This window comes from Cricetulus griseus, chromosome 2, assembly GCF_003668045.3.
Source record: "Cricetulus griseus strain 17A/GY chromosome 2, alternate assembly CriGri-PICRH-1.0, whole genome shotgun sequence".
Lineage (NCBI taxonomy): Eukaryota > Metazoa > Chordata > Mammalia > Rodentia > Cricetidae > Cricetulus > Cricetulus griseus.
Window position 1 is genome coordinate 394,461,915 of NC_048595.1, and position 27,963 is coordinate 394,489,877.

Genomic DNA, 27,963 nt, shown 5'->3' on the forward strand with positions numbered 1-27,963 from the left:
TTAGTTCCCTGCCTCTGCCTTGACCCAAAGGTCTTACAGGAAGACAATAAATAAATAGAACACCGAGATTTTATTTTGCAGTCTGCCAGTTCAGGTCTCTCAGAAAGGGGAAAACAGTCCGGACTGCGAGGGTCAATGAATGGACGTCAGGTCAGGTTAGCCATTCAGTGCAGATCCTAGAGTGACTGGGTTGCAAAGTACTTGGGTCCTTTGGGTTCGCAATGGATTGTGTTGGTTTTGAATTCAGGGTTTTACAAGAAGCAGACAGGCCCTATGTCCACACCAAATTCCTGTTCAGGCCCTCCAATGTCCATGGGTGCAATGTCAATGATGGGAAGGCGTGAGGTCTTCTGTGACCGGTACTCAATGACAGTCTTGCCCCACTTACCGGTGTGTTTCTAGGGAGAAAAGAGGGAGAAGTTATTCAGTAGATGTCTTACAACAAGGGACAGTTGCCCAATGCCCCCAAACCAAGCAACCTCAAAGTGAACTACACTAGGTGGCTCCCTCGGCTTTTTCTTGATGGCCCAAGCCCTCTCCAATTCTTTCCTTGATGGCAGAGACGTCCCCTACCTTCTTGCCCTCCTCCTTCCCCATCTTCACTAAGGGCCTCCCACCTGTGATACCCTCTTCCCTCTGGTACGTAGGCTCATACACTTTTTATGAATACTTGGGCAGGGGTCACTTTGAGCATGCCAGGGTCTTTATTCCCTCTGAACGAAGAAGTGGGCAAGCTGATACAATTAGATACCTCTCCCTCACCTGCCACTCAGCTTGTCTCCTCCCATGTCTCCTTGACCCAAGCCTCTAATGATCCTATCACTCCAGGAACAGGACACTTACCGTGCAGCCATCCTTCAGGGCAGTGTACGTGAACCTGCTGTTGCCCTCAGCCCTCATCTCCACATCATTGGAGCCCTGGATGAGTAAGGCCTTCTTGAGGTTACCAGCTGCTTCGTCCAGGTAGGCAATGCTGTTCTTACAGTGGTAAGTGATGTTCTGGGAACCCTCAGTAGACAGTAGACGCAGGAAAGTCATCTGGACGTTAGCAGTGTTGGGAGCCAGGTGGCCATCGCCATAGCTGAACTGTAGCAGGCAGAGGAGGGGTCAGGGTATGAGACTTGAAGACTGGCATTTGCTGGGATCAGAGGCTCAGGAGAATCCAGTTGTTTGGGGCTCAGAGGATCTGTTAGGTGCTAGGGTGACTTGGAGGACTGTAGGGAGTGGAGCAAACTCAGAGGCCCTCTTCTCTAGCTACAGTGGGGGAAATACTTTTTCCTCTCTCTAAAGCCTGGAGGAACACTGGTGGAGAATGTGGGGAAGGTGCTAACCTATCTGAGGAGAAAGCAGAGCACATGTGAAGGGCCAGCCGGGCCTAGAGCACCCAGGCACTCACGTGGAAGCCGCCGTTCATGGTTTCGCCAAACCAGATGTGCTTCTTCTCCTTGCCCTTGCTGCTCCACCAGTTCTTCTTTGGCACAGTTGCTGGATTAGGGTAGACACAAGTCTCGCCTGTCTCCATGTTGCAGAAAACTTTCATAGCGTCCAAGGTGCAGCCCTGGTTGGGGTCGATCCAGTAGTCTCCTGCGGGAGAAGAGGCAGCATCCGATCAGGCTCACACTCAAACCTCGGCAAAGTGCCTACTGGGAAACTAGGTCAGGGCAGGGTGACGTGTGGTCCAAAGGGGGCCAGACAGAAAGCCTCGGGGATAAAGAAATCTGTGTGGGAGGCCAAGAAACAAGGGCAGAGGCAGTGCTCGTCTGCTGAATCCACCCTGGAGTCACTTCTGTCATGGTCATTCACGGGAACCTTCCAGGTCTGATCCTGCCCCGAACTAAGGTACAGTGGACTGTCTGCCTGGCTACTGAAGGTGGCCATACTGGTGGGCTGACTCCTTTCTCTCTGGGGGAAGGGGGCCTGTCCTCCAGGCTCACCGCTCTTCCACTCTGGGTGGCAGAGTTTCAGGTCTTGGCAGGTGCGAGCAGGATTCTTGCGGGAGCCGTCAGGACTTCGAATGCTCTCAATCTGGTTATTGAGTGACTTCAGTGTGGCATCCACCTCAACGTCATGCTGTCTCAGGGAACTGGCTGCCTCATCGGCCCGCATGTACTGCAGGGGATCAGGGCCCTTCTCTCTCTGGCCTAAGCCAGCAAAGGCTGACATGTCGATGCCAGGACCAGGAGGACCTGGAGGGCCAGGGGGACCAGGATTTCCAGGAGGACCCTGCAGCAGGAAATAGAGATGTCAGCCAGGAACCCTGGGGAAGAGGTCCTCCTATGTACCCACTATTGTGTCCTCTTCCTGGTCCCATGGTGGGGACAAAGGGCAGCAGGGCCAAGAAAACCATGTCAGCTTCCCCTTTCCTCCCTGGCCCTTCTTTTCTATTTCCCACAATCCACCATGAGCCCTGTGACCCTCTTCAGGGCCCTCAGCCTCTTGGATGCCATCACCACTAGCTGCCAGCTGCTGCTTCTGAGGTGTCCTAAACCCCTTTAACATGCTAGCAGTACTTCCAAAGGCAGGGAGGGGTCAGGACACTTACAGCAGGGCCAGTTTCTCCTGAACGTCCACGGGGACCAGGAGGCCCAATGGGGCCAGGGATTCCATTAGAGCCATCTTTGCCAGAGGGACCAACGGGGCCAGGTGGACCCTGCAGGCCAAGAGAGAGGAGATAGTGAGAAAACAGTGTCCATCCCAGGAGCATCCACAGCAATATAGGAGGCCATCATGATGCCATTAGTCATACCCTCTGCCTCTAGTTCTCTGAAATGTTCAGCCACATGCCCTAAATCTATCTCCATGTCTCTCTGACCCTCCTAAGACACTTTTAGAACATCTTTATATCAGGTTTGTCTTCGTCACTGTGACCTCAGGTGCTTAGGTCCATGGTCATAAGTAAGAAAGTCCTACTTTTCTCAGGGTACCTCTGGAGTAAAGACTGCTAAGCCCAGGCTCCCCACAGAAACACTGCCCACCCCCTGGCGAAGGCCTTTGCCCACCCAGCAGAAAGGTCACTCCATCTCCCAGAACCATCTCACTCACTCTAGGGCCAGAGGGACCAGCTGGGCCAGAAGCACCTTGATCTCCAGAAGGACCCTGTGGAAAAGAAGAAAATAGTCAATGTCAACACAGCTGGATATAGAAATCTGTCTCCTTCAAAGTGGAAAGCAAGCATGTGCCCCCACCCACCCCTCTCCTCCTCCCCTTCCACCTGAGAGAGGCTAGGGGCTTCTGAGGAAGACCCCAAGCCTTTTTAGCAGCTAGGGAAGCTCAGTGGACCTGAAAAGTGGGAGGCCATGGGACAGCCCCCTCATGGACAATGATATGCAGTGACACCCACCGGAGGGCCAGGCAGACCCTGCAGTCCAGTGAAGCCTCGGTGTCCCTTCACTCCCCTCTCGCCAGGCTCTCCAGATTCTCCTTTGTCACCTCGGGGGCCTTGAGGGCCCTATGAACAAGAAAAACACCAATTTAGTCAAGTCTGGGCTCATACAGGTCTCATGGGTGTCTCTCCTCTGCAGGGACTTGGTACCAGATGCTCCAGTACTTACTGGGATTCCACGGGCTCCAGCGGGTCCTGAGGGGCCCATGGGTCCTTGTGCACCCTGTGAGGTAAGAGCATGAACAGCGTCAGGGAAAGATCAGGACATGAAAGCTCTTCTCCACACCTGCCTAGGGGTCCAGAGGTCCCTGAACTCGGGCTCCTTCTAGGTGCTCAAAATGGGGGGGGGCAAACATGAAACACACCCCACCACTTGATCACCACAGCACCTCTGAACTCGGAATACTCACAGACTCTCCTCTGTCTCCTTGTTTTCCAGTTGGGCCAGCAGGGCCAGGAGCTCCTGGGGGCCCGGGAGCCCCAGGAGCGCCCAGTGCACCAGTCTCACCGCGATCACCCTATAGGAACAAGGTGACAGGATCAGCAAAGAATTCTCAGAAGAGGCAGAGCGAGGACCTTTACTACTCAGACTGGTGTGTTAGGCCCAGCACCTCAAACCCCACCCCAGACACCTGCCACTCACCTTGACTCCAGCTGCACCATCTCTGCCAGGAGGTCCGTCAGCACCAGGGCTGCCCTGGACAAGGGACACAAGAATTCACTTAGATCTGCTTACTGATTGCTCTTCTCACTCTGGTCTGAAGCCTAGGCCTGTTCACGTCTGTCCAACTAAGGCTTTGGGACTCACACATCCTCTGTGAGCTTCCACCTTCCCCTTTCCTTGTACACTCAGTCCTGGTCTCTGTGTGTCCTTCCCTCCAGACCCTCCCACCAAACTCTTGGGCTCACCTCTCGTCCAGGTTCACCTGCAGGACCTGTCAGGCCAGGAGGCCCCACAGGGCCAGGAGGACCTCTGTCTCCAGATGCACCAGGCGCACCCTGCTTGCCGGGCTCACCCTGAAAGGATATAGACAAGGACCATGAGTGTACATGCTAAGCATCCCTGCCAGGACTCCACCACCCCCTTCAGGGGATTCAGGATGCCTCCAAAGATGCTGAGTTGAAGGAAAACTTAGGGTACCACTGAGGCAAGAACACTTAGTTAAAAACTTTGGGACTGAGCCAGGGCTGGCATAGCAGGGCTGAAAAGAAAAGCATCCTTCACTCACCGATGGGCCGGGAAGGCCAGGGAATCCTCTCTCACCACGCTGTCCAGGTAGACCAACAATGCCCCTTTGACCTGCCAGCCCCTGAGGACCTGGAGGACCATCAGAACCCTAGGAGAAGAAGAAAGAACTGATGCAAGGATGGCCCTGGCCCTGGCCTTGTCACCCATTGAGTGCATTCTGTGCAGCTCCTTTTCCACAGTTCCCACAGCACTGCCCCCTCCTCCCAGTGCTTGGAGGAGCTCAGGACCTCTCATGGGCCTGATAGGGTACTTACAGGGGGACCATCATCTCCAGGTTCTCCTTTCTCGCCAGAAGGTCCTGCAGGGCCTTGAAGTCCAGGGTCACCAGCTCGGCCGGGGGAACCAGTATCTCCTCGAGCACCTTTGGGACCGTCTTTTCCAGAAGGACCAGGAGGACCAGGGGGTCCAGGATTGCCCTAGGGGGAACAAATATGGAAAGTGATAACTTGTCACCCTCCTCATCCAAGCTACTGAAGCCAATGTAGCTTCGGGGTCAAGGCATTCCAAACTGTCCACTTGTGGTCTCCTCTCCCCTGTGAGAGCTTTGGGCAGCCAGCTATGGCTCCATCACCTTGCTCTGCCTTTCCCCACCCATGTGGGATTTCTCCTCCTGGGTCATCTTCATCCTCTATGATGGGTTCCTCCAGAGACAGCTCTGACCTGAGCCTTCTGTTCGCCCAGCACTCCTTCCTCCACACTCAATGTTGGTGAATGGAGTTTTCCCTTATCCCTTCCCTCACCAAAGCCCCCAACTCCCAACTCCCATGGCCTGGGGCTCATGGGCTACTTTACAGAGTGTGGATCCTGGTGCATTGAACATGCTTAGAAAACGTGTTCCAGATGAGGGGCAGCATACCAGCCCTTCCAACATAAGTCTGAGGGTGAGTCTAAGCCAGCCTAGAAGACTGAGTGCCCCCCACCTGCTCCCAGATGCCAATGGCCAGTCAGCTATCCCCCCATTGGTAGGAAATGGAGAAGAGGACTTGGGACTATAGGCTTTTAGCCCCTCTGTTTGGTGAACTGCTCCAGACAGTTCTGACCCTAGCCAAGTCTCCTATGCCAGGAGTAAACAAACCAGGAATGACACGTACATTAGAGCCTGGGGGTCCAACGCGGCCAGCAGCTCCAGGGAATCCAGTGGCTCCCTGTGGGCATGGAGGGGTGGAGAAGCCTCTGAGTACTTCAGGTTCTCAGCAAGGAGGAGAACACGGTAGGTGTGGAGAGTATGTCTCAGAGGTGGGGAGTCAAGGGTCGGGGGCTACAAAGCAAGTGGACAGCTAGAGGGGAAAAGGGGGCTCCACTGCACCTGGCTACATAATCAGGCCTGAGCTGGGGCCATTCAACTTTCAGGGAGCTGAGTGGCAGAGCTGAGGTAACTGTGCAAACAGAGCAGAGGGAGATCCCCTCTGTCCTGCCAGGCGGTAGGGTGGGCTTAGGCTGGGCCTGGCTAGTGCTGGGGAGGGAGGAGACGGAGACTCCTGGAGCTAACCCACTGCAGAAATCATGGGCCAGAACTCTTGCAGGGGATTCACTCACCGGGGGACCTTGGGCGCCTCGGGCTCCCTTAGGACCAGTCACTCCAGTAGGACCCTGGGAAGGAGAGAAGGCAATGAAGTCTGGTAGACCCTTAATACTGGACTCCTGAGGGCCAGGCCGTCAGAGTCCAGCTTCTCGACACTAGGACCCCAATCTACAAAGGCTATCATAGGAAGTTCTGTGTGCCTCACCATTGGGAGACTTCCAGGCCTGCCTGGGCAAGACTCCTACAGAGACAACCCAGGCTTTCAACCCCTTGGAAACCTCTCTCTACTCCCCAAGGGACCAGCTGCTTTGTCTTGGCCACCTGTGGTGGCCCATCTGTGTGCCCCCTACACCGTAACCCCGTCCTGTCCTGGCAGCCTCAGCTTCATTAACTCAGTAATACTCACCTGGGGCCCAGGAGCTCCAGAGGGGCCTTGGGGACCAGGGGCACCAGCATCTCCTTTCTGTCCGGCCTCTCCTTGATCACCCTTGGCGCCAGGCTGCCCATCAGCACCCTGTAATAGGAAGAAGGGATAGATGAAGAGAGGTAGGTTGGCCACCCCAGGTATGCACACACCTACCAGGGGCCTGAAAACTGGGTTTAAGATAGTATCATTATGTTGCCATGGAAATGTGAAAGAAAAAATCCATTTCTCCCTTCATTACCTTCTTGCCCTCCCTTTTTCCCCCACCAGAAGGTACCCTTGAGTTCTAGCTGTGGGGTCAGAGTGCACAGTCAGGTGGCAGTGGGGTACACAGAGGTACTCACAGGAGGTCCAGCAAATCCAGCAGGTCCAGGTGGCCCAGTCTCTCCACGTTCACCCTGTGAGAGGACCAGAAGGTGTCAGGCCCTGTTGCCTGCCTCTCTGCTCTCCTCAGAGTCAGAGGCCACTGCACAGCCCAGCTTCATGTCCAGCTTCCCCCAGAGAGAAGGTGTCTTGAGTGTTCTGAGTCTCAGGGACCCAGAACAGGAAGTCTCTTTCAGCTCAAAGGTCCTGAGAACTGGCTGTGCCTAGACTTCTGTGACATTTCCCTTTTGTCTCGTCTGTCCTTTCACCCCTAGCCTCAAAGCACAGAGTCAGGCTGACTTCCTCACTGCTGGGGCCAGGGAGAGCCCGATTGAGCCCTAGGGACATGCTCACCGGAGCGCCCCGAGCACCAGTACTTCCTGAAGGGCCAGGAGGTCCGACTTCCCCCTAGGAGTTGAGAAGGTAAGGATCAGATTGGGACTCAGGAGCTAAGTGCACAGAGGAAGGGCACTTTGGGTCCCTAGATTCCCCCCCCCCCCACGCACACACATCCAGCTCTCTTCTGGTCTCAGCTGCCCCATCTGTGTCTTCAAGACCCTGGCCAAGGGCACTTTCCCACCAGGCTAGCTGCCCCACCTTAAAGGCCACACAAGTCACATGCCAACAGCACCCCCACCCCCTCGCTTCACTTCATTGAGGAAGGTGATGGCCTACAGGAAGATTTACTCATGTCTGGCAGGAAGTAAATTCTGGAGGAGGTAGACAGAGGGAGGAAGGCCAGCCACAACTCACCTTCTCGCCGTTGGCACCTGCCGGGCCTGGGGGCCCTATGGGCCCAGTCAGACCCTAGAGAGAGAAAGATGGAGGTAAAGGAGGAAAACAGGCCAGTATCACGAGGTTCCTCAAGGATCCTGGGGGCCCCCCACCCAGCAGATGCTCTCAGAGTCCCCCACTCACTGCCTGGCCCCCAGCTCTAAAAGGGAAGTCCCATGGTTTCCTAGCCATACCCCCCTTTTTTTGAGTGCTAGACACCCATGGGAACGCTTGCATCTGTCCCCATGCCAAATCCTAGGTCCCATATCCAGCATTCACTTACTCGTCCGCCATCCTTTCCAGGAGCCCCCTCTGGACCTTTTTCACCAACATCGCCCTGCGGGAGAGAAAGCCAGGTAATTTAGGGGGCCCTTTGGGACTGGCTGCCAGTTCAGACCTGCCTGGCCAAGGTTCTGGAACCCAGCCCTTGCCTAAGATGCATTTTCTGTGGCCTTGGGTCTGGTGACAAAGTAACAAAAAGTGAAAGAACATGGAAATGGATGTCACTGTAGCAGTTTCTCAAAGAATGGCCAGGACCCTCATCTTCAGAAGAACAGGAGTGAGTGTGAGGGGCAGAAGTGTGGGAGTTGTGGCTTTGGGGTAATCCCAGTACTTACTCTGTCTCCCTTGGGCCCAGCAATACCAGCTGCTCCCCTCTCGCCAGGCATTCCCTGGAGACCTGGAGGACCCTGAGCCCCAGGGGGGCCATCTGGGCCAGGTGCACCCTAGAGTGGAAGACAAGGGGAGTTTGTACCTCTCAGGGCCCCACTGTGTGCAGCCCAGGAAACCAGTGTCCCAAACCCCTCTCCCCTTCTTCCTTCTCTTAAGCTCCCTTTCCAGTGCCACCTCCCACCAATCCCTCCTGGCCCTCCTTCTTTCTGTGCCCCTCTCTTCTCTCCCTCTTCTCAGCCAGTCTCCCTAGGGCTGGATAGAAGACCCCTGCAGGACTTGGCCTCACTTACTTTGGGACCATCAGTACCAGGGGTGCCAGGGAGGCCACGGGCACCTTGGAGGCCTTGTGCGCCAGGAGAGCCACGTTCACCTGGGAAACCCCTTTCACCCTGTGGAAGAGACACCAGGCAGCAATCAGGCAACAGTGGTGGGGAAGATGAGGTGGGGTCCCCAAGGCTGGCTGTGGTGCTGGGAGGCATGGGAAAAAGTGAATGGAGCGAAAGCAGGCCCAGGGACACCCTGGCGCTGGGTGGCAGGACACTTACCCTGGGACCCACAAGGCCAGGAGCTCCAGCTTCACCAGGAATACCCTAGAGAACAAAAGTGTGTAAGAGTGAAGGCTGCCTGCTCTGCACTCCAGACCCCAGAACCTGCCTCCCTCAGTGAGTACACCTGCCCTCATGTCCACAGCAGGGCTGAGCTCAGACAGTTGTCAGGAGAGCTGGGAATCAGGTCTGGGACATTCCCAGGCTTTGTGGGGCTCTTCACACACCCTTTCCCTTGTCTTCTAGACATCAGCTAAACAAGTTCAGAGAGCTCCATACTCACCTGGTCACCTTGTTTTCCACCTTCACCTGGGGGACCAGGCGGGCCAGGAAGTCCCTGGAAGCCAAAGTGACATGGATTAGCAGAGAGTTTAGTTTGCTGCCTCAGTCTCCAGGAAGACACAGCACAGGGCAGACCGTAAGGAGAGCAATGAGGGCCAGATAGGGGAAGCCCTGTCCTCTGGATCCTCATGAGAGGAGTGGGCCTGCTACCCATAGTGTGTGCCCAGAGAGCTCTAGGCATGGGGAGGGGATTACATAGAAAGTCTGGTCCAGCCACCTACCTGGAACCCTGATGGCCCAGGAGCACCCTGCTCGCCTCGTTCACCAGCAGGTCCCTGCAGAAGAAAGAAAAGGTAAGCAAAGCCAGGAATTTGGAGAACCTAAGGTCCTCGGATTCAAGAAGCCTCCCTGCACTGACCAGCCAACATGTGGCTGGGCACTTCTCCTCCCTCATCCACCCACACTTGCTTCCTGTAAGCAGGTCCCACTGCCTCCAGCACACCCTCTCTCATCTGGGGATGGTTCAGCCCAGATCCATGTCTGTCATGTCCATTAGGTTAGGTCCTTTGTTTTAGCTCTCACAAAGTCACCCGGAGAAGCTAGGTAGGTACTTACAGCAGGGCCAGGGGGTCCTGCAGCCCCTGTCTCACCATCTTTGCCAGGCAGACCCTACAAGGCAGAGGAAAAGGAGTTATGATGACATATGTCCCATGGTGTCACCTGTGACCAGCAGATGTATTTTGGGGGGAATATGAGGTTTTCAGATCAACAAGGTCCTCAATGGAACTCCATTTTTGCCCCTCCCTGTATTTCCCTGCTGCACCCACCATTTCCCTCAGCTTTTCTCTACATAGACATCTTCCTCTGTACCTGAACCTTGCCTCTGAAACCCCTCAGCAGCCAGTAGATTCTCTGGGTGGATCCCAGAAGGCACAGCCTAGCACATGCTCATCCATAGGAATCAACTCTTGATAACCAAGACTCTGAAGACCATGTTTAGGGGCTCACACCTCCCGTTCCTGATCGGTATTCCACCAACACCAAACCACAGACCATGAAGAGAGCACTTACTCTCAGACCAGGAGCACCAGCCAGTCCCTTCTCACCAGCTTTGCCAGGCTCACCCTGAAGGAAGGGGAGAGAAAATGATAAAGTGGATAGTTGAGGATGGAGTGAAGCATAGAGTAAGCTAAGGAGCCTGGGGTCTGAAACCCCATCCCAGTGTACAACTGAAGGTAACATCAAACATCAGCCCCTCCTCATATTTAGAGGCATCCAGGCCACCAGGCTCTATGGCATAATGTCACAGAGGTGATGTCCTAAGGTTCCAAGGCACTCACATCTCCCCCAGATTGCATGTGTCCATGGTAGGACATAGAAGACAGAGCTGTCCATGACATTGAGAGCCCACTGGTCACCTGCCCTGGGTTAACTCTGTTCAGAAACCAGCTCTTTCTCCAAAGGATATAGAAGACGACACAGGAGATGACAGAGAAAACTGTTACTTACGTTGGCACCTTTGGGGCCAGGGAAACCCATGACACCAGGCTGCCCACGAGCCCCCTGTGGACCAGGAGGTCCAGGACGACCATCTTCACCAGGGGCTCCCTGAAAGACAGGATGCCATTCTCCAAACATAGTCCCTCTGATCATATTTTCCCATCAATAGCTAAGTGTCTGCTGTGTGGCAAGCATGGAACATACAGGTTGACTAACCCCACACACATGGACCCATTTACAGGAAGGTGCTCTCCTGGCTCAGACATCTCCCCTGAACCTCTAATCTTTATCACCACTTCTCCAACAAGATGCTCAAATGCATTGTATGTGCATGTGTGCATGTGTGTGTGTGTGTGTGTGTTTTTAAGAGCTCACAGTACAGGTCACACATGCCCATAAAACCTACCGTCTATCTCTTCTGTCATTCCTAAACTCTACAGAATCCTAGGCTGCATTTACCCAGATTCCCTTCCCATTGTCTCCTGAAGGATACCCCCTTTCTATCCTCCTAGGAACCTTACTCCGGATGATTGACTTACAGAAGGACCAACTTTGCCTTGAGGGCCAGCATCACCAGGACGACCCGTAAGACCCTTTTTTGCAGGAGAGAAAAAAGAGACTCATGTAAGTCAGGGACAGACTCGAAACCCCCCAGTTCTAGCAGCACAGATTAAGAGGATGCAGGTGGGAAGGGTGTGGGGGTCTGTGTAGCAGCCAAAATCAAGGACAGCAGCAGTGCCCCCTTCCTTACCCGGGCTCCAGGAAGGCCAGGTTCTCCAGGACGACCCGGGTCACCATTGGCTCCCTTGGGACCAGCCAGGCCACTAGGCCCTCGCTCTCCAGGGGCACCCTACACCAGAGGAGACAAAGTCATTGGAATGCTTTGTAACCAGGGAAACAGGGAGAGACTAAGCCCCTCTTTCTCCACTCACCTTGGGACCTGCCAGACCATCTTGACCAGGGAAACCACGGTTGCCAGGGGCACCCTAGGGAGAAGTAGGCAAGAGGCAAAGGGTAAGGATGGCTGCTCACCCACATGCCTGGAATGAGACCCACCAGGCTCCAGGGGACTATCCCATCCATCTCCTAACACACTATCTATGGGGCCAGAGCCACAGCCTGCAAGACCCTAACATCTGGAACCTGTTCCCACCTCTTTAGGAAGAAGCTCACTGTTTATGCCACCCTTGGCACAGGGCACAGACAACATAAGGATGTCTGTGCCCCTGTTATTGGAGGGGACAGAGAAGAGAACATTATCCAGAGAACTCACTGGACATGGCCAAATAAAAGAGCCACGGGATCAGACTTGTAAACCCGGGACCTCTTGCTTACTTACTCTTTCTCCAGGGGGACCGATAGGTCCAGCACCGCCAGGCTCCCCTCGAGCGCCTCTTTTACCTTCCTCACCAGCAGGACCAGGGGCACCCTGGGGCCCTGCAGGGCCCTGATGACAAACACAAGAAAAACAGGGTAAGGTTTTCACCTTGGGAATAGCACTGGCCTGGTATGCAGAAGAAGTGGCCTTAGGAATGTTTTGGGGAGGGGAGGGGTGCTTGGGCAAAGAGGGGCCAGATAGGGTCAGCCATGGAAGAACAGCAGCAGCCCAAGAGAAAGAGATGGCTTGAAACTCAAGCTACTCCAACTGGGAGAGGAAGCCATATCGGGGTCTCTCCTACCCTATCTTGCTCCCTTCTCCAGGTACAACAGGAGAGGACCAGGGATAGGGAACAGCTTGGGGCAGGAGTCATAAGCTAGATGTGTGGGGACAGAACTACAGTAAAGACAGACTTGAAGGAAGATACTCACAGTTTCTCCCTTGGGACCTTGTTCACCTTTGAAGCCAGCAATGCCAGGCTCACCCTAAAAGAGAGAAAGAAAAGTGCTCACACTGGGTCCTATCTAAAGAGCTTGCCCACCTACTTTGGTGAGCCAGGACAGGAGGGCACAGAAAAGGGCCATGTGGGTAGGACATGGGGATCATTCCAGGCTCTTACCATCTGACCTTTGGGACCCAGAGGACCCGTTGCACCTTGAGGACCAGGAGGACCACGAGGCCCAGGGAAGCCAGGGGCACCAGCAATTCCAGGAGCGCCCTGTCAGTGTGAGTAGGAGAAATGTTAGCAGAGAGGATGAGGAGGACCTGAGCCGCCCTGAGGACACAGCCCGGGACAGTACTTACAGCGGATCCTTTGGCTCCGGGAATGCCGTCGGTTCCTGGGTTACCCTGGTGAGGAGATGGTATTGCTGTGAAATATACAGCAAAGAACCAACCCAACCATCCTGCCCACCAGGCCCCAACCTAGGGGTCAGGGACAAGTGCTGTCACTTCAGCAACATTCCTGCTGCATCAGGTGGACTATGGGCAGAGGGAGACAGGTCTGGGGGTCAGTGGGAGGTGCCTGGCCAGCAGGAGGGTTTAGTGGTTGGGCCCCAGTGCACTCAGGTTGGGCCCCAACACATGCACTCAGGAGGGCCAAGGCCACAGACGTCAGAACTTACAGAAGCACCTGCGGGCCCAGGGGACCCAGGATTGCCAGGCTCGCCACGAGGACCTTGAGCACCTTCAGGACCACGTGCACCAGTGGGGCCAGCTTCCCCCTGGGAAGAGAGTAGGAGGGTGAAGGGAGGGAGGGGCAGCAGCAGTAGTTCAAAGCCAGCTGTGTGCACTACTCTCGCACATGCTCGTACACCTTCCAGGGAGCAGGCATGAGGTGAGATCCCACTTCTGCCTCCTCTGCTCTGCACCTCTCCTCTCTGCCCTGTCAACCCCACACAACTACCCAGATGCCTCCTGGGTCCCCGCAACAGGCAGCTTGCTGGTCCCGTCAGCCCTGTCAGAGACCCCTGGGTTAGGGAATGTGCCATCTTAGGGCCATGGGATGATGGACAGATGGGCAGCCCCTTTCCTGTCCCCTTTGTGTCTTTTCTTGGATGGAAGAACAGAAGTCAGAGGGCAATTCCCAAGCTCTGGGCCTTCTGTTTCCTCCAGCATCTCAGCTCAGAAGTGACTTCATTTCTGTCTGGCCTGGGTGATCAGAGCTGCTCCAGGCTTCGGCTTGTTGGAAGTGCCAGTAAGCTAGAGCAGAAGCAAGCTGGGGCAGGCTCCCCGACTCTAAGTTAACTGGCAGGCCTCTCCTATATACAAACTGTCTTTTTATTTTCATTTTTTTCCTAAAAGTCACAGCTCGCTGTGATCTGGCTCTCTGGACTGAGCCCCTGGGGAAGGCTACTGGCCTGGAGAGAGGTCAGAACCTCCTCAGGTTTCTTCACACAGCATTCTTGCTTCACTTTGTAATTATTATTTTCTAAAGGTCAGGCCCCCTCACCTTCCGCTGTCCCTCCTCACAATGGGCCTCCTTCACCCGGCTCCCAGAGGCCTCAGACACTGTCTGGTTGCCATGGAAACCCCCAGGAGTGGAAAAGCAACCTGATGCCAGTGACACAGGGAGGCTCCTTATTCATTCCCAGGGACATTCACACTGGAATCCCTCCTGGGCCACGGGGCCTTTCCCTGAACTGGCTGGCCTCCCACTGGCCTCTATTAATCCTTGGAAGAACCATTTTAACAAGGGCCCAAAACCCAAGTGAAGTAGAAACAGGAAGGGGGTAAAGGGCATAGAACTGTCTCCTTGCTTCTGTCCCTCCCCCTTCCCCTCAAGCTCCCTCTGGGTATGTCAGCACACCCCAGGCTTGGTTTTTTTTTTTTTTCCCCTCCCCTCCCCTTCCCAGTCTTCTCCCACAGGTCTCTAGATTTCCCTCTTTCTCTACAAGATGGACCTCCAGCCCCTATCATCTTTGAGAGAGAGACTCTGGAAATACCCAAAGAGGCTAGGAGGCAGAGACTCTTTAATAGGAAGGAGGTATGACAAGGGACCTTAGCAAGGAGGAGAGTGCCTTGACTCTCTGAGATTCTCAGAGATTCTCACCTTGGCACCAGGAGCTCCAGGGAAGCCAGGACCACCTGCAGGACCGACAGGACCCTGGAGAGAAGGGGAGAAGGTGAATGCTGCCAGCCCCCAGAGAGAGAGACCCCATCTCACACGCCTTTCTCATTTTTGATTGATTTTTGCTCTAGCCCCTTGTGGCTAGAAGAACCTATCCAGGCTGCTGTCCCTGGAGAACTGCAGAGAGATGCCTGGCTTTACCTAGTAAGTTTCTGAGTCTACACATCATGAGAAGTCACATGGCTTTGACCTCTCTTCCTAGAAAAGACTGCAGCTGAGGACATAGGCTGCTTGTGGTGTTTCCAATACTCTCAAGGGACAGGCCACCTACTTCTTGATGCCAAGCACAGGAGCAACCCTACAGACCTCAGGTCTGCTCCTTGGGCTGCACAGCTACTGTCACCAGTTAAGGATGAGGGGAACTTACCGGAGGTCCAGCAGGGCCTGGCTGGCCATCGTTGCCTCGGGCACCCTGTGTGTAAGAAAAAAGTCACTGTAAGAGGTGCCCACTGATCCAGCTGTGCCCACTACAGCCAACCCTCACATCAGATGAGGGAACATGGTGTTGGGGTACCCCAGGCTGAGCATAAGCAGGGTGTGTGTCTGCAGCAGGTCAATTCCTATGGGGTATCTATGTGAGTGGATGAACAGAGGGCACCAGGGGGTAATGAAGCTTGGGCAACTTCTCAATCGTCCTGTCACTTCTAAAACTTCAGTTAGGTCCCAAGTATTCCTGACTTTAAGCTTGATGACCATTCAGAAAGCCAGTGAACTGGGCAAAAGGAAGACTGCAGAAGCAAGCGGCAGCCTGCCTGTCTGCCGGAAACCCCTGGCTCAGGCTGAGCCTCCTCTCCATGAACTCTGAGGTAACCTCTGGGCCCTCCCAGACAATTGCTGTTCAGGACAGTAGAAATATTCCCCAGGATGCTTTCTTCTGGCCTAGGAATCTACTCAATGACAAGGACAGGCTACCAGCCCTGACCCACAACCACACCTGAACTCGTATCTCTGAGAGACTTGTCTTTGCCAAGCAATCAAAAATCCTACTCTGCAGGACTTGGGCTTTGAGAGTTCCACTAGTTCTGGATGAAAACCTCAAAGGTTCTCTCTCAAGTGCCTATGGGGCGTTCTACTCTAACTCCAGGACCCATTACATTGGGTATAGCCAGGCCTCTCCAGCAGCTCTTCCTGGCTGAGCCAACTGCTCTGAAAACCCTAGCGTACCTTCCCTCCACAATTAGTCAGCAAGGCCTCAGGAACACCTCTAGGAGGCCTCTGGGAGACTTCAGACAGAGACCAAGCAGAGTGAGGAGGGCCACAAAAAGCCTCAACACAGTGCAGAGAGCAATCTAAGCTGAATCTCATAATCATGCTGCCAGCATGATCACTATGTGGACAAGAACCACCAAAGAGAACCAAGACCTGGACCTGCCATGTCTAGTAAGTAGGAAAGATAATGTGAGAGGCAGCAGGCTGTCTTTACCCCTTCACAAGGGAGCCACTCTAGCCTCATTAGAAGCCCCAAGCCAGACACTCCTCCCACCTCTGCAGAAGCAGAAGCCCCACAGCCTCCCTCCCCTGACACAAAATGACTCTGTCGAGGTCCTTGGGTAGCTCTCATTGACAGCAGTAGTCAAGGCTGCTTGGTTCACAGACCTGCTACTGAGGGAAGTTTCCTCCACCTAGATGCTGGTCTGAAAAGCAGCAGCATACAGCAAGCTGATTTATTTCAGTTGCCCTGCAAGGACCTAGGAGGAGGGGCTTCCAAGCTCGGTTGGCTGGGGAGCAGACCAACAGAAAATCTTTCTTAAACACATCATTCGCCTGACCAAGCACCTACAAGGCCTCTCTATTGCCTGGGGATCCAAGCTAACCGCCTTCATCTGGCACCTATGCCCTCCATTCCTGCCAGACCCCTAGCTCGTGGATTCCCACATTAACTAGAAGCCAGCAGAGTCTGTGTCCTCAGTACCCAGTCTGTTTATTCTTTCTGGGCCTCAATTCCCTCTTCTCTAAAATGAGGCTAACAGATGCCACCTCACAGGATAAGGGGAAGATTAGACAAAGCAAAGCATGCCAGGGTGGAGATCACTGGTGTCATATCACAACACAACCCGTGGCAGCATCAAGCATGGAGGCCTGTGAGCCTCTCTTCCTTTTTTCTAGGGTGCTGTCATCCAAATCAAGAGAAAGGGCAGAGTCGATAGCATGGACAGCTACTACTATCCAAGTCTGTTCCTGAACTCTGCACAAATTAGGAAGAGGTAGAGGCTACTGAAGGGGTGACTTGAAGAGGCCAGACTGCTGAAGAGACCCTTACTCTTATACCCTACTCTCCTATAGCACCCCACTCCTTCTGCTCTGCAGCCCCCACCCCCTAGCTCGGGAGTGGGAAGACTCAGGTTGGAAATTTCTCATATGATGATGCTCCCTTATAGCTCACCAAGTTGGGTTTTCTTTGTTAGGAGTTGAGAAAGGTCTCACTGTATGGCCCACGCTGGCCTTGAACTTGTGATTCTCCTGCCTCAGCTTCTCGGGTACTAGGACCATAGGTCTGTACCTCCTAGCCCAGCTTATCACAGAGTTGTTTAGAGAGATCTACTTGCAAACTGTAAAGTATTGAGCATATGGTGACAACTGGCTTTGAGGGTTTACTCACAGCAGCACCAGCAGGACCAGTCCTTCCTCTCTCACCAGGCAGGCCTCGGGGACCCTGCAACCAACACAGTTCAAGCATAAGTCGGCATAATGGTGGACTGTGTGATGACTTCTACAGGAGGGCCCTCCCCACCCACGGTGGCCAGGAAGCAAAGGACAGCAACCCTGCTCCCAGGGCACAGCGAAGCACAGAGCTTCCTCCAGGCAGACCAATGTGTGTTCCTGTTGCTGCCTGAGGAGCTCATTTCTTACGACAGATGAATGCCACAAAACACTGAAGACAAGCAGATTTTTTAAAAACTGGAAACTTATCTTAAGTGTGTCTAACAGTTCCTGTTTTGAGGAAGTGCAGACAGGTGAAAGTCTGAGCAACCTGTCTACTGCACGTTGGTTTTGCTCATAATCAGAAAACCCTGCAAAGCCAGATATCTGCTCTGCACAAATGTGTGAAGGGATGCTGTAGTTTGCGATGCGGCCCGCTGACAGCTGTTGGGAATACTTTTTTTTTTTTTTTTTAAAGATGTCTCCAGACTATTTCATTTATTTCTACTCCCATCTTTTTTTGAGTTATACATTTCCCCCACCTTCCTTCCCTCCTCCCCTCTCCTCTTCCACTGGCCCCCCTACACCTAGAGGGGTTCATACTCACCATTGGGCCTGGGGAACCATTCTCACCAGGGGAACCGCTCTCACCCTGGGAAAAAAGACATATATGGTCAATGTTCGGAGTCCTAGCTTCCAGAAACTTCCTAGGTAAGTCATTGAAAGATCTGGGTGGTTCAGTGTGGGTTGAGACATGCCAGTTTCAAATCTAGGAGAGACATTCCCCACAAGCTCCAAGGCCTGCTGTTCATCTATCAAGATGTCGACTTTTGGGTATTCCCAACTATGTTCTAACTTCCTAAACCCTTCAGCATCTCCTTGGCCTGACAGGAAGTCTCCTTCAGTCCTTTATCACCAATCCCTGTGTGTTTCCTGGTTCTTTACCTTCACACCTGGAGCACCAGCTTCTCCCTTAGCACCATCGAGGCCTGGGTAACCCTGGGAAATAAGAGAAGCTTCTATTACACATTTGGGAACCCACACATGAATTAATGTGTATACCCCCCAAATTTCTCCTTTGGAGCTTTCCAACACCATTACCCATGATACTTACTCTGTGACCTTTGACACCAGGAAGGCCTGGGGTTCCTGGGAATCCACGAGCACCCTGCAATGCAAAAAGGTGATACTGAGGGGAAAGAAGAAACGGGGCGAAGGCTGCTGTTGGCCGCAGATTCAGCTCACTCAGGCCACCAATGAGAAGCAGGCATCCAGACATCTCCACAGCTCCCTCAGCCAAACCCAGGCCATCACCTTGAGCTCACACAAATATGATCGCCAACTTGAAGGCGGGATATACAAAGGAACCATTAGTACCCAATTTTACAAGCTCAGCTGTATGGTCTAAGGAGGGAGACTGGAAAAGCCTTATGAGACTAGGAAAGGTGGAGCTTTACCTGAGGGCCAGGAAGGCCTCTTTCTCCAGATTTTCCAGGTTTCCCAGCTTCGCCCTGAACAGAAAGAGAGGGGTCTCATTTTTCTCAGCAGTCCCATGAGTGTAACTGGTGTGCTCCATGGCTGTGCTTCTGCCTGCCTGCCTGCCCACCTTGATCACCTGCAGATGCCCCCTCCGTGGATGCTTTTCCTGAGTCACGGCTTATTCTTTGGCATGTTCCTCCATCCTCACTAGGCTCCAACTTCTTCAGCAAGCTTTTGTTCTACTCTCCTCCCCAGAGCTCTGTGGGCTGGCCTGTATGCCCTGACCTCAGAGGCTTCACTGTGTGACGACCGTCATAATAAAAAGCTCGGGGAAGCCAGCTCCTGTCTCTGCTCTTTTTCTGCCTCTGTAGACATCTTGGCTCAGACTGAGCTTTCCTACCTCATTACCAATTGAGATGATGTTGGGGTGTTTGTTGAACGATTCTTTGTTTTTCTGCTCTACAGCTTTGTGCCCTGTGTTTTCCTGTCCCTTCTCTGATTTCTCAATTTCTCTTCCTGAAGTTAATGATGTTTTAATTATTCTCCTCCTCATCGGATCTGAAACAGTCCCCAGAGACCTGGCAAGCTAAATTGCAAGTGGGAGTGTGGGTGGTAGATAGCTGAAATTTAGGACTGGCCAGCTTTGTTCCTTGGGAAACCTCTCTACCCAGAAGCCTAAGCACACACCCTCCCTAGGGTTTGGGGGCTTCTCAGGTCTACTCACATCATCACCAGGTTTTCCAGGAGGGCCTGGAGGACCACGGGGACCCATGGGACCCTACAAAATAGAGAATTTAAGAGATGGTTGGAAGGGAAACATAATGAGCAAAATGCAGGATGGTAGTTTTAGAAGCTAATTATCCTACGAGGAAGAAAGGCAAAATGGTCAGAACAAAATGGTAAAGGAGATCACGGTGGAGGAGGAGATAGCGTGGGCTGGTGACCCCCGGAAGGGGAAGCATCATGATGGGGTTCCAGCCATGCTTGTTTTCTGAAAGAGTGCTCCATAGTTAGGGAGTAATATCTGAATTTCCTATGACCTCCAATTGTGGGAAAGAGCTGGCAGAGCCTGGAAGCAGACAGTATCTTGGGTTGGTGGACTGTCCCCAGAAGCTCCTGGGAGAAGGTATCTTGTACTCACAGAGACACCAGGCTCGCCAGGTTCACCAGGATTGCCTTGAAATCCTTGAGGGCCCTAGAAGGAAAAGTGAGGACACCATGTTAACCCCCAAAACTGTGCTGTCAAAGCTTGATGAGCATCTGCAATGCCACCAAAAGGAAAAGAATGAACACTTACGGGGGCGCCAGCGGGGCCTGGGGGTCCTCGAGGTCCCATGGGGCCCTGCATGGGAACAGAAAAAGGAGAGACTTACTGAGCCTGCAGTTGCAGGGTTGTACCTTCTATTAGCCCACAGCCAGACAAAGGACAAGAAGATACTGTGGGGGCGGGCGCCAAACGGCCTCCAGTGGCTGCTCCCTCTTCTTTCCCACTCCCCCCCACTCAACCATCTATTTTTTATTTATAGTACCATTTGGACCCAGAAGCTGGCCTTGCTTTCTCCTGGATGGCAGCCATGTTTACTAAAGTCTGAATTTCATTTAGCATGTGCCAAGCCAACGCTGCAGGGTGAGATTTCCTGCGGGAAGCCTTATGGATGCAGGAGAACAGTAGCTGCTGTCTGCATTCCTCAGTTCTCATTCCAAGAGCAATAGCAACTGGCCTTCTAATCCATCAGCTACACGCCTCTCTCCATCCTCATTCTTCCTACTCACTCTATAGTTTCATTCAAAACCAGCATCCGTCACCATTAAAAACCAAACTCCTCCGGCTAACTAAATGAGAGCTTTTACATAACCGATGGAGATGAGATGCTCCAAACAATGCCCTCCTCCCATTTGGGCAGCTAAGAACTTCTGTCTTACCATCGGACCTTGCATCACTCCCATCTGGGCACCACCAGCCTTCTCATCAAATCCTCCAGCCATTTGGGCTGCAAAGTTCTGCAAACCAATGAAACAGTGTTAAGAGGCTGAGAGACCCTGGGACATTCCTGCTTTCCAGGGAGCTTTATATGGAGAAAGAATTCTACCTAGTTTCTAGTTATTAGAGATGAGGTGAGTATCAATCAGAATTACCAAGAGACACTGATAAAGTTTTGGGAATGTGTTCTTGCGACAGTGGCAGAATCACTTCCCTGGAGAAATAAGTGCTATTTGCAGAGTCTTAGTCCCTCACACTCTGCTTTGTAAACTTTTATATTCTAAAATGTTACATAAATAAAACATCACTCTTAAAAGGCATTCTTTGTTCTCCAAAATGTTGATGTCTGGAAAAGGCCTGAAATCTGGTCTTGAAATAGTTCAGGAAGGGCTGTAGTAGGCGTCTGTGAGCCCACTCAAATTGGAGAATTTAAAACATAGCAAACCTCCAATTGGCACACATACAAAAGCTGAACAGTCATATAATTTGTTGATTGGTGTGATTCCAAACACGACAGTAGCCACACACCTTCACTCAGTGGGGCTCTTTCATGAGAATGAATAGTTGCTTGGAATGTACTTGGCAAGGACCACAGACAAATGTCTTCCAAGGACAGTGGTCACTACTCTTCCAGAGAAATACAAGTGCCCAGTCATTCTTTTCCCACACCCCTACACCCACCCCCAAGACTTGACCGAATGATGGGGTCCAGAAAGCCAGGTAGCTGAAGGCCTCCTTTACAGAAACCCAAGGAGCAGAAGATCCAGCCTTCAGTCCACAGCCTCAAGCCTCATATGTCAGTCCACTCAATTACAGGCCTGAGGCAAAGCCTATGAACAGGCTGTGTACATAACTGCTGGAAGTCCTGAGGCCAGTCAGGTAACTGAAAGTAGCAATTTAGAAGCCACAATTCTGGAGGGACAGCCTGGAGAAAGGAGAAATAAGGACACTTACTCCAGTAAGGCCAGGGGGACCAGCGGGGCCTGGAGGGCCAGGGGGACCAGGATTTCCAGGGGTACCAGGCTCTCCATCTCGGCCACGAGGTCCAGGTGCACCCTTGCCAGGAAGAAAAAAAGGCTTTAGTGGAGCAATGCATCTGCCCTAGGCAGCTCCCATGAGCCAATCAGGCCTTTAGAGGACCCCGGGAATACAGAAGGCAAGGCTTATCAGTGGAGTCTACACACCTTTTCTCCCTTTTCACCACGATCACCTCTGGGTCCTTGTTCACCAGCAGGTCCCTGAAGATAAGGAGCATGGTGTGATGACAGGAGAACAGAGACCATGATGGCTCAGTTGCAGTAAGGGAAGCACAGAGCAAGGGACCTTTTCCTTTCTTACCTGAGGGCCAGGAGGTCCTTTAGGTCCTTTGATCTGTGTGAGACAGAGCCACAGACCGGTTCGTTAGAGGGCACATTTAGGACAACAGGTGCATGGGTTGCGTTGGGGATAATTTGTACTTACATCCTTGATGTCTCCAGGTTCTCCTTTCTGCCCCTGCAACATGACACATTGACAGGAGTAAGCTGAGAGGAGCCGATAGGCCCCAACACAAAAGCCCCACCCCACCACCCTGTGCTTGTCCTCTAGACTGCCATATTCTGAGGTCTAAAGAAGAGGCATGAACCAGAATAGTATCTCAGTGCTTCTGAAGAAGAACATGGGAAAGCAAAATCTGGGGCCAGTGAAATGGCCCAGTGGATAAAAACTCTATGGCACCAGCCTGATGGCCTATGGTGGAGAGAACCAACTCCTCAGGGTTGCCCTCAGGGTGCCACACATGCACCATAGCACAAAACTCACTCATACATCACATGGGGGAAGGGATATATAATTAAATTAAAAACAGTGTGCCTTACCTTTGGTCCTAGTTGTCCTGTAAGGAAAAACAGAGAAGAACAAGATGAGACAGGGAGCATTTCTTGTCATTCAGACTCTCTTTGGAGAGCCAAACAAAAAAGACCACCAAGGGAGGAAGCAGATTCCTCTGTTGCTCCCCCCATCTTTTTGTGGGGGAAGTGTTAGGATCCCAGAGCCCTTCTGTTGCTGAGGACTCGCAGGGAATGGAGGTGTCTCTAACTTTATTAGTCAAAAAGCATGCATCATGTCCAGGAATGGTAGAGAGCAGGAAAGAGGCAACCAGGGAGGCAAAGCAGGAGAGACCCGGAAGTCAGGCCCCCTTCCCAACCCACGCCCTCCCAAAGAAGAGTTACAAGCTGAGGAAGCCTTACATTAGCATGGAGTCTCCTTGAAGCAAGCACAAAAAAGAGCAGGACACAGAAGTTAATTGCAGCCAGAGCCATCCCAAACTGATAAGTCCCTACCCCATCATAGCCGCAAAGGCCTATGGGTTACCAACACTGCACTGGCATGGACCCCTCAGACAGTGACAGTATCTGAGAGCCTGCACCATAAAAGGCATCAGTGTTGGGGGAGCATTCAGGAAAGGCAACTTCTCGATTCAAGTGTCCTCTCTATGTGAGTAGAAAGGGGACAAAGAGACTTGTATGGGGGTCCTCACCTTCCCCGTAGGGAGATGGGACACTATGTGAGTGCTGGGAAGCAGCATAGTACTTAGAGTTGGCACTGGTTCTAGCTGTGAGATGGTACCTGTCACTGGCATACAGGTATGTGACCACCCTTTCAGAGCCCAGAGACCAGGCACTCCACTCCTTCAGCTTTTCTGCTTCTTAAATGGTGGTCAACACCAAGCGGGGGTCAATGCAAAGAGGGTGTAGCACCATTGTTCTCTACCCCAAAGTGGGGACCTGCTCTGTCCCCCTGCTTCCTGACAGAGGTGTCTCCACATGCATGACCATGTCCTTGAAGGTTTTCTATAGAGAAGACAAGATGTAGGTGACACAGTAGCTAGGCAGAGACTGATTTCCACCTTGTGGCTCTAGTAATTAGCAGGCTTGATGCATGAGGGGAAACTTTAGTGGAACCAGTGTCAGAAACATACTCCTGAGGTATTAGATGAGGGAGGGTCTCTCTGGTGACTTAGTCTCAGTGGGTTTCAACCTGCAATCGAGAAGTGGCCTTGCCCTCCTGCCCCTACTGCTGGGACCAAATGGATAAGCAGCTTCTCAGATCAAAGAGAAGCCCAACATCCATGGAAAGCTATCTGCTGCAAGTAATTTATTTATGTTGGATAAGAAATAAATAAATTACGACCACTGGCAGGGGTGAGGTCAGCTGGGCAGATGGGACAGCACTCTCCGAAGGGGACCTCGGCGTTGAGGCAGTCTTTGTCTTCACAGACTATGTCGTCGCAGAGGATATTCCCAGTGTCACACACACAGATGCGGCAGGATGTGGGCTTCCATACATCCTTATCTTTATATATTTGCCCATCCTGCAAACAGCTGCCAGCATCCTCTGCACCAAGCGGGGGTGGGAGTGGCAGAGCAGGGAGGGGGGAGAGCCAGAGAGAAAGACAAAGAGGTAGCCATCAACTTGACATGATTCAAAGGAATGGGGGAGTCAGACCACACCAGACAGGCCAAGCTTGCAAATTAGCTTTGGAAAACATAACTGATCTTTCGGCATATTTCAGGGTATCTCTTATGTGTCTTGCACTGTGCAAGATGTGTATGTTGAGGGGTGAGAGGGTGGGAATCCTGACCCAGCAAGAAAGGAGGGCTGTTACCCTACTATATTCTCTGTCCAGAAGGGGTGGGGGACTGGAGACAGGGAAGGATAAGTTGGAAGGGGAAAGTGAGTGGTATGAGGTGGTGACACCCTGAGTAGGAACCTAGGGCCATACAGAGAAATGGTGAGACACTCTGCTGAAGACCAAAGACGTCTTTTTTTTTTTTTTTTAATCATCCTCTAGGAAAAATGAGATTCTCTAAATACAGCTGATGGCTAAAATTCAGAGAAAGTGCAGAGAATTCTACCCACAAACATTAGAAGATATAAACAATATATAAATAATAACTTAAAAGGCAAGCTGGGCCCTCCTACAGTGACACTCCTGCCACAAGTCTTGCCTCAGTCTGAAAATGGCAACTCCAATATGGGTGGCAGGAGGTTCTAAACACCCGGCCTTGACTAATATTCACTAGTCTAGACCTGCGTCCTCCAAGAATGCAAAGGAATACCTCAGACTGGACCCTCTCCACCAGTGCCCTGCTGTCTGGAATTCGCCCTGAGAATGAAAACTGTGCTGACAAGAGAGCTTCTCAGAGTGCCAGGGACTCAAGAGCCCGCACCACGTGCTAGGCAGCGCCCAGCGCTGTTTTTCTCATTAAAATCTCAAAAGCAATGGCAAACGCTGAAGATGAATAATAGCGAAGAGCCACAAACCCAAGGAGCTTGGAGAAAAACGGGCCTGCCTTCTGCTCTTCAGGAGAGCGAGAATCCAAAGATTAAAGTCTCTCCCTTTTCTTTTCCACTGGAAGAAACCCATCTAGTCTTTAGTCTAATCAAGGGGATCCCAGGAAAAATGTCGAAGCTGCTGGAATACCCCGCCCCCTTCCCCAGGGGCGCTAAAATAGCTGGAGGTGACGAGAGTGTAGTGTCAGCTAATGATGTCCAGTCCTGACTTAGACAGAGCACTCTATCGCCCAAGAGTGCCTGGAGAAGCCTGAGGAGAGTCGGGGGAGGGTTCATCATGAAAGCTGATCAGGTTCCCCAGGAAGGGAGGGCCAGTGAGGGCCAGGGGCGGGTGGCCGCGCTGGGTGTGAGAGCCGCCCGCTGACTCTTTGTGGCTGGTGCTCCGGACACTGCTCTCCGGCAGGCAGACACCCGGAGAGTAAAAAGTGGGATTAAATGCCTGCCCCCAGAAAGGAGCCAACACCGTAACCAGATCCCCTAGGTGCGGTTGGAGGAAGCCAGCACCACCTTAATTGTGGCACGAAAGGGGCTACAGATAGCATCCTGGCCACACGATCGGGTTCCCCGCATGGCATAAGTGATTCTTTGTGGCCAGCCAATTAAAAAGCTACCTCTTTCGGGGAACTGTTTTGCTTCATCGCTGCTGCACACAGGGGCCAGAGCCCAGGAGGTGGCGGCAGGCGGGCACAGGGGGGCATTGTGGGGTAGGGGAGTACGGAGTGTGTGTGGGGGGGTGTGACCCACCAGGCCTTGCCTCTCATGAATGGGGCTTTTCTCGAGCGCATACAGAGCCCGATTCACAGGTCTCCGCGAGGAACCAGTTTAAATAAATACGGGCAGGGTTTCAGCCCATCTGGAAGCCATCGCTGCCAATCCCCCAACGCAAACACACTTCACAAAGGAGGACTGAGGTCTCTCCCCGCCTCAGCCAGCAGCACTTTTGGAAGCTAGGGCCGAGAAATGCAGATGTGGGTCAAAGTCTCCGCGGGGCCAAGAAGTTTCCCAAACTCGTGGAAAGATGGAGAGGAGGAGCGTAGTGGACTCTAGGTTTTTAACATTGCTGACGTCCATGCTAGCTACGCCTTTCCCCACATCAGGTCCTTGGGTCCTATGGACTCAAGGCTGGAGTGTGTGGGTGTTTGCGTAGATGGGACGACCGTGGGCAAAATCAACTGTGGAGATGCAAAATCTATTTCTACTAGGAGGAGCCTGGAAGGTTTAGATCCCTCCAAAGCTGTGGAATTCCCTCTCTGACAAGAAGGATGAGGTGGAGAGAGCTCTTCGCCACTAACGTGAGAGCCTTTACTATCCGATGGAGAATTAGGGAAATAGTTTAGACACAGCTCACTCCTTTGCTCGCTATAGAGAACACAGTCAAGACCACAACTTTGTAGATGTATGCTTTCAAAGTTAGGACAAAATTATAGTCAGGCCGAGCTCAGACCACGTACAAACTACATTCCCCCAGAGCTCGAGCGCACGACCCCGGCTTAGCTCGCTACCCTGAGCAGCGGGGCTGGAAAGTGTCATCCTGGGCTCCACATTGCTGCGCTCCCACTGCAGCCCTACCCCCGCCGCGCCTGCCGGACTAAGGAGAAGAAAGTCCGCCAGGGCCTGCCGCCTTCCAAAGCATCCTTGGAGACAGCCTGGTTGCAGGAGAAAGCTCACAGTCTCAGAGACAGAGGGTCTTTGGTCCCCACCCACTACACAAACAGTTTCACCTGCGATTGATTTACAGTCTGTAACATAAAAAGACAAGGCTGGAATCCTAGCCGTCGGAAACGTGCCCAAACACGTGGAAGAAAATTCTCTCTACCTAATATACTTTGCAGGCTTCGTTTGTCCTGAATATAATCCCAGACAGTGGATCTTACCCAGGGAGGAGGTGGAAAGGTGCGGGGAACCGCCCTTGGACCAGGGCTACACAGCTGCAACTATAGATAGCCACAAGCAGTTCTTTGGCCTCACCCTCCATCCGCTGCTACAAACACAGTAAAGTAACTCATTGTAGACCCTCAGAAGGGCGGGGGTAAGACAGTGGAGGAGGGTGCTCTTGGGGGGACATTTGGAAAGCTGGTCTGGTTGGAGTGTCAATACTTTTCATTCGTCAAGTTCCTGCAGCCCAAGGGAGGCAAGGAGAGAGAGAGGAGTTTCAGAGAAAGGCCGGCTGACTGCACCTTACCCTGGGCCAGCCTAGAGGGGGAGGGAACTCGAGAGCGGCGCTGAAGTCGCAGAGAACCTCTTTTTCTTTGTGGCCTCAGATTTCAGCCCATCAGTGTCAGAATTAGTCCTTTGTGTCTAGCGCCCCTTTGAGTCCCACGTCCTCTAACCCCAGGACTAGGCTGAGAAGTCAACCCGTAGGCGTCTCTCCATCTCTCTCCTTTTAAGTATGGGGCTTCTTTTGCCGAATTCGAAGCCTCCTGATCAAAGCTGGTAGAAAGGGGCGCGTTCACATCTGTGTTAAACCTGTCACATCCAACACTTTGTAAGTTCATATCCTTGCTTAACACAGGGACCTGTAAATGTCTCCACTCGCAACTCTCACCGAGGGTGCTGCGACAGAGTTTAATCACTCGCGGAATTCGGCTCAGTGGACTCCCGTGCACCTAGATCTCTAACCGGAACTGGGGGGGGGTAGGGGAAAAGAAGGGATGCACGTCAGGGAAACAGGCAGGGGATGTGGGCGACTTACCGTCATCCTGGCCCTGACACCGAAGAACCGCAGCGATGAGCAGTGACAGCAGCACCAGTGACTGGGGAGCCCCGAGGCGGATCATGGCTCACCGTGGGGCCTGGCAGAGCCTGGCC

The 27,963-nt window shown here is 52.8% G+C and overlaps 1 protein-coding gene across 2 annotated transcripts; it reads right to left on the reverse strand.

The window, feature by feature from the left end:
- On the reverse strand, positions 1-27,932 carry Col2a1 (collagen type II alpha 1 chain). 2 transcript variants are annotated; one of them, XM_027396431.2, is made up of 54 exons: positions 27,848-27,932; positions 23,992-24,195; positions 22,677-22,693; positions 22,282-22,314; positions 22,159-22,191; positions 22,005-22,058; positions 21,775-21,876; positions 20,763-20,840; positions 20,137-20,181; positions 19,981-20,034; positions 19,564-19,617; positions 18,818-18,871; positions 18,475-18,528; positions 18,306-18,359; positions 17,968-18,012; positions 17,320-17,373; positions 15,088-15,132; positions 14,643-14,696; positions 13,216-13,314; positions 12,896-12,940; positions 12,711-12,809; positions 12,523-12,576; positions 12,053-12,160; positions 11,646-11,699; positions 11,465-11,563; positions 11,253-11,306; positions 10,723-10,821; positions 10,285-10,338; positions 9,829-9,882; positions 9,495-9,548; positions 9,215-9,268; positions 8,932-8,976; positions 8,677-8,775; positions 8,332-8,439; positions 7,998-8,051; positions 7,694-7,747; positions 7,295-7,348; positions 6,922-6,975; positions 6,560-6,667; positions 6,168-6,221; positions 5,723-5,776; positions 4,886-5,047; positions 4,612-4,719; positions 4,292-4,399; positions 4,026-4,079; positions 3,793-3,900; positions 3,552-3,605; positions 3,341-3,448; positions 3,043-3,096; positions 2,543-2,650; positions 1,935-2,223; positions 1,397-1,584; positions 844-1,086; positions 1-398 (listed from the first exon to the last, which is right to left on the reverse strand). In XM_027396431.2, exons 1-54 carry the CDS (start codon positions 27,930-27,932, stop codon positions 252-254), a joined length of 4,461 nt encoding a protein of 1,486 aa, XP_027252232.1. In that variant the 3' UTR covers positions 1-251. The 2 variants fall into 2 exon arrangements, with proteins under 2 accessions (XP_027252232.1, XP_035296745.1); XM_035440854.1 differs by lacking the exon at positions 23,992-24,195.
- Positions 27,933-27,963: the final 31 nt, after the last annotated feature.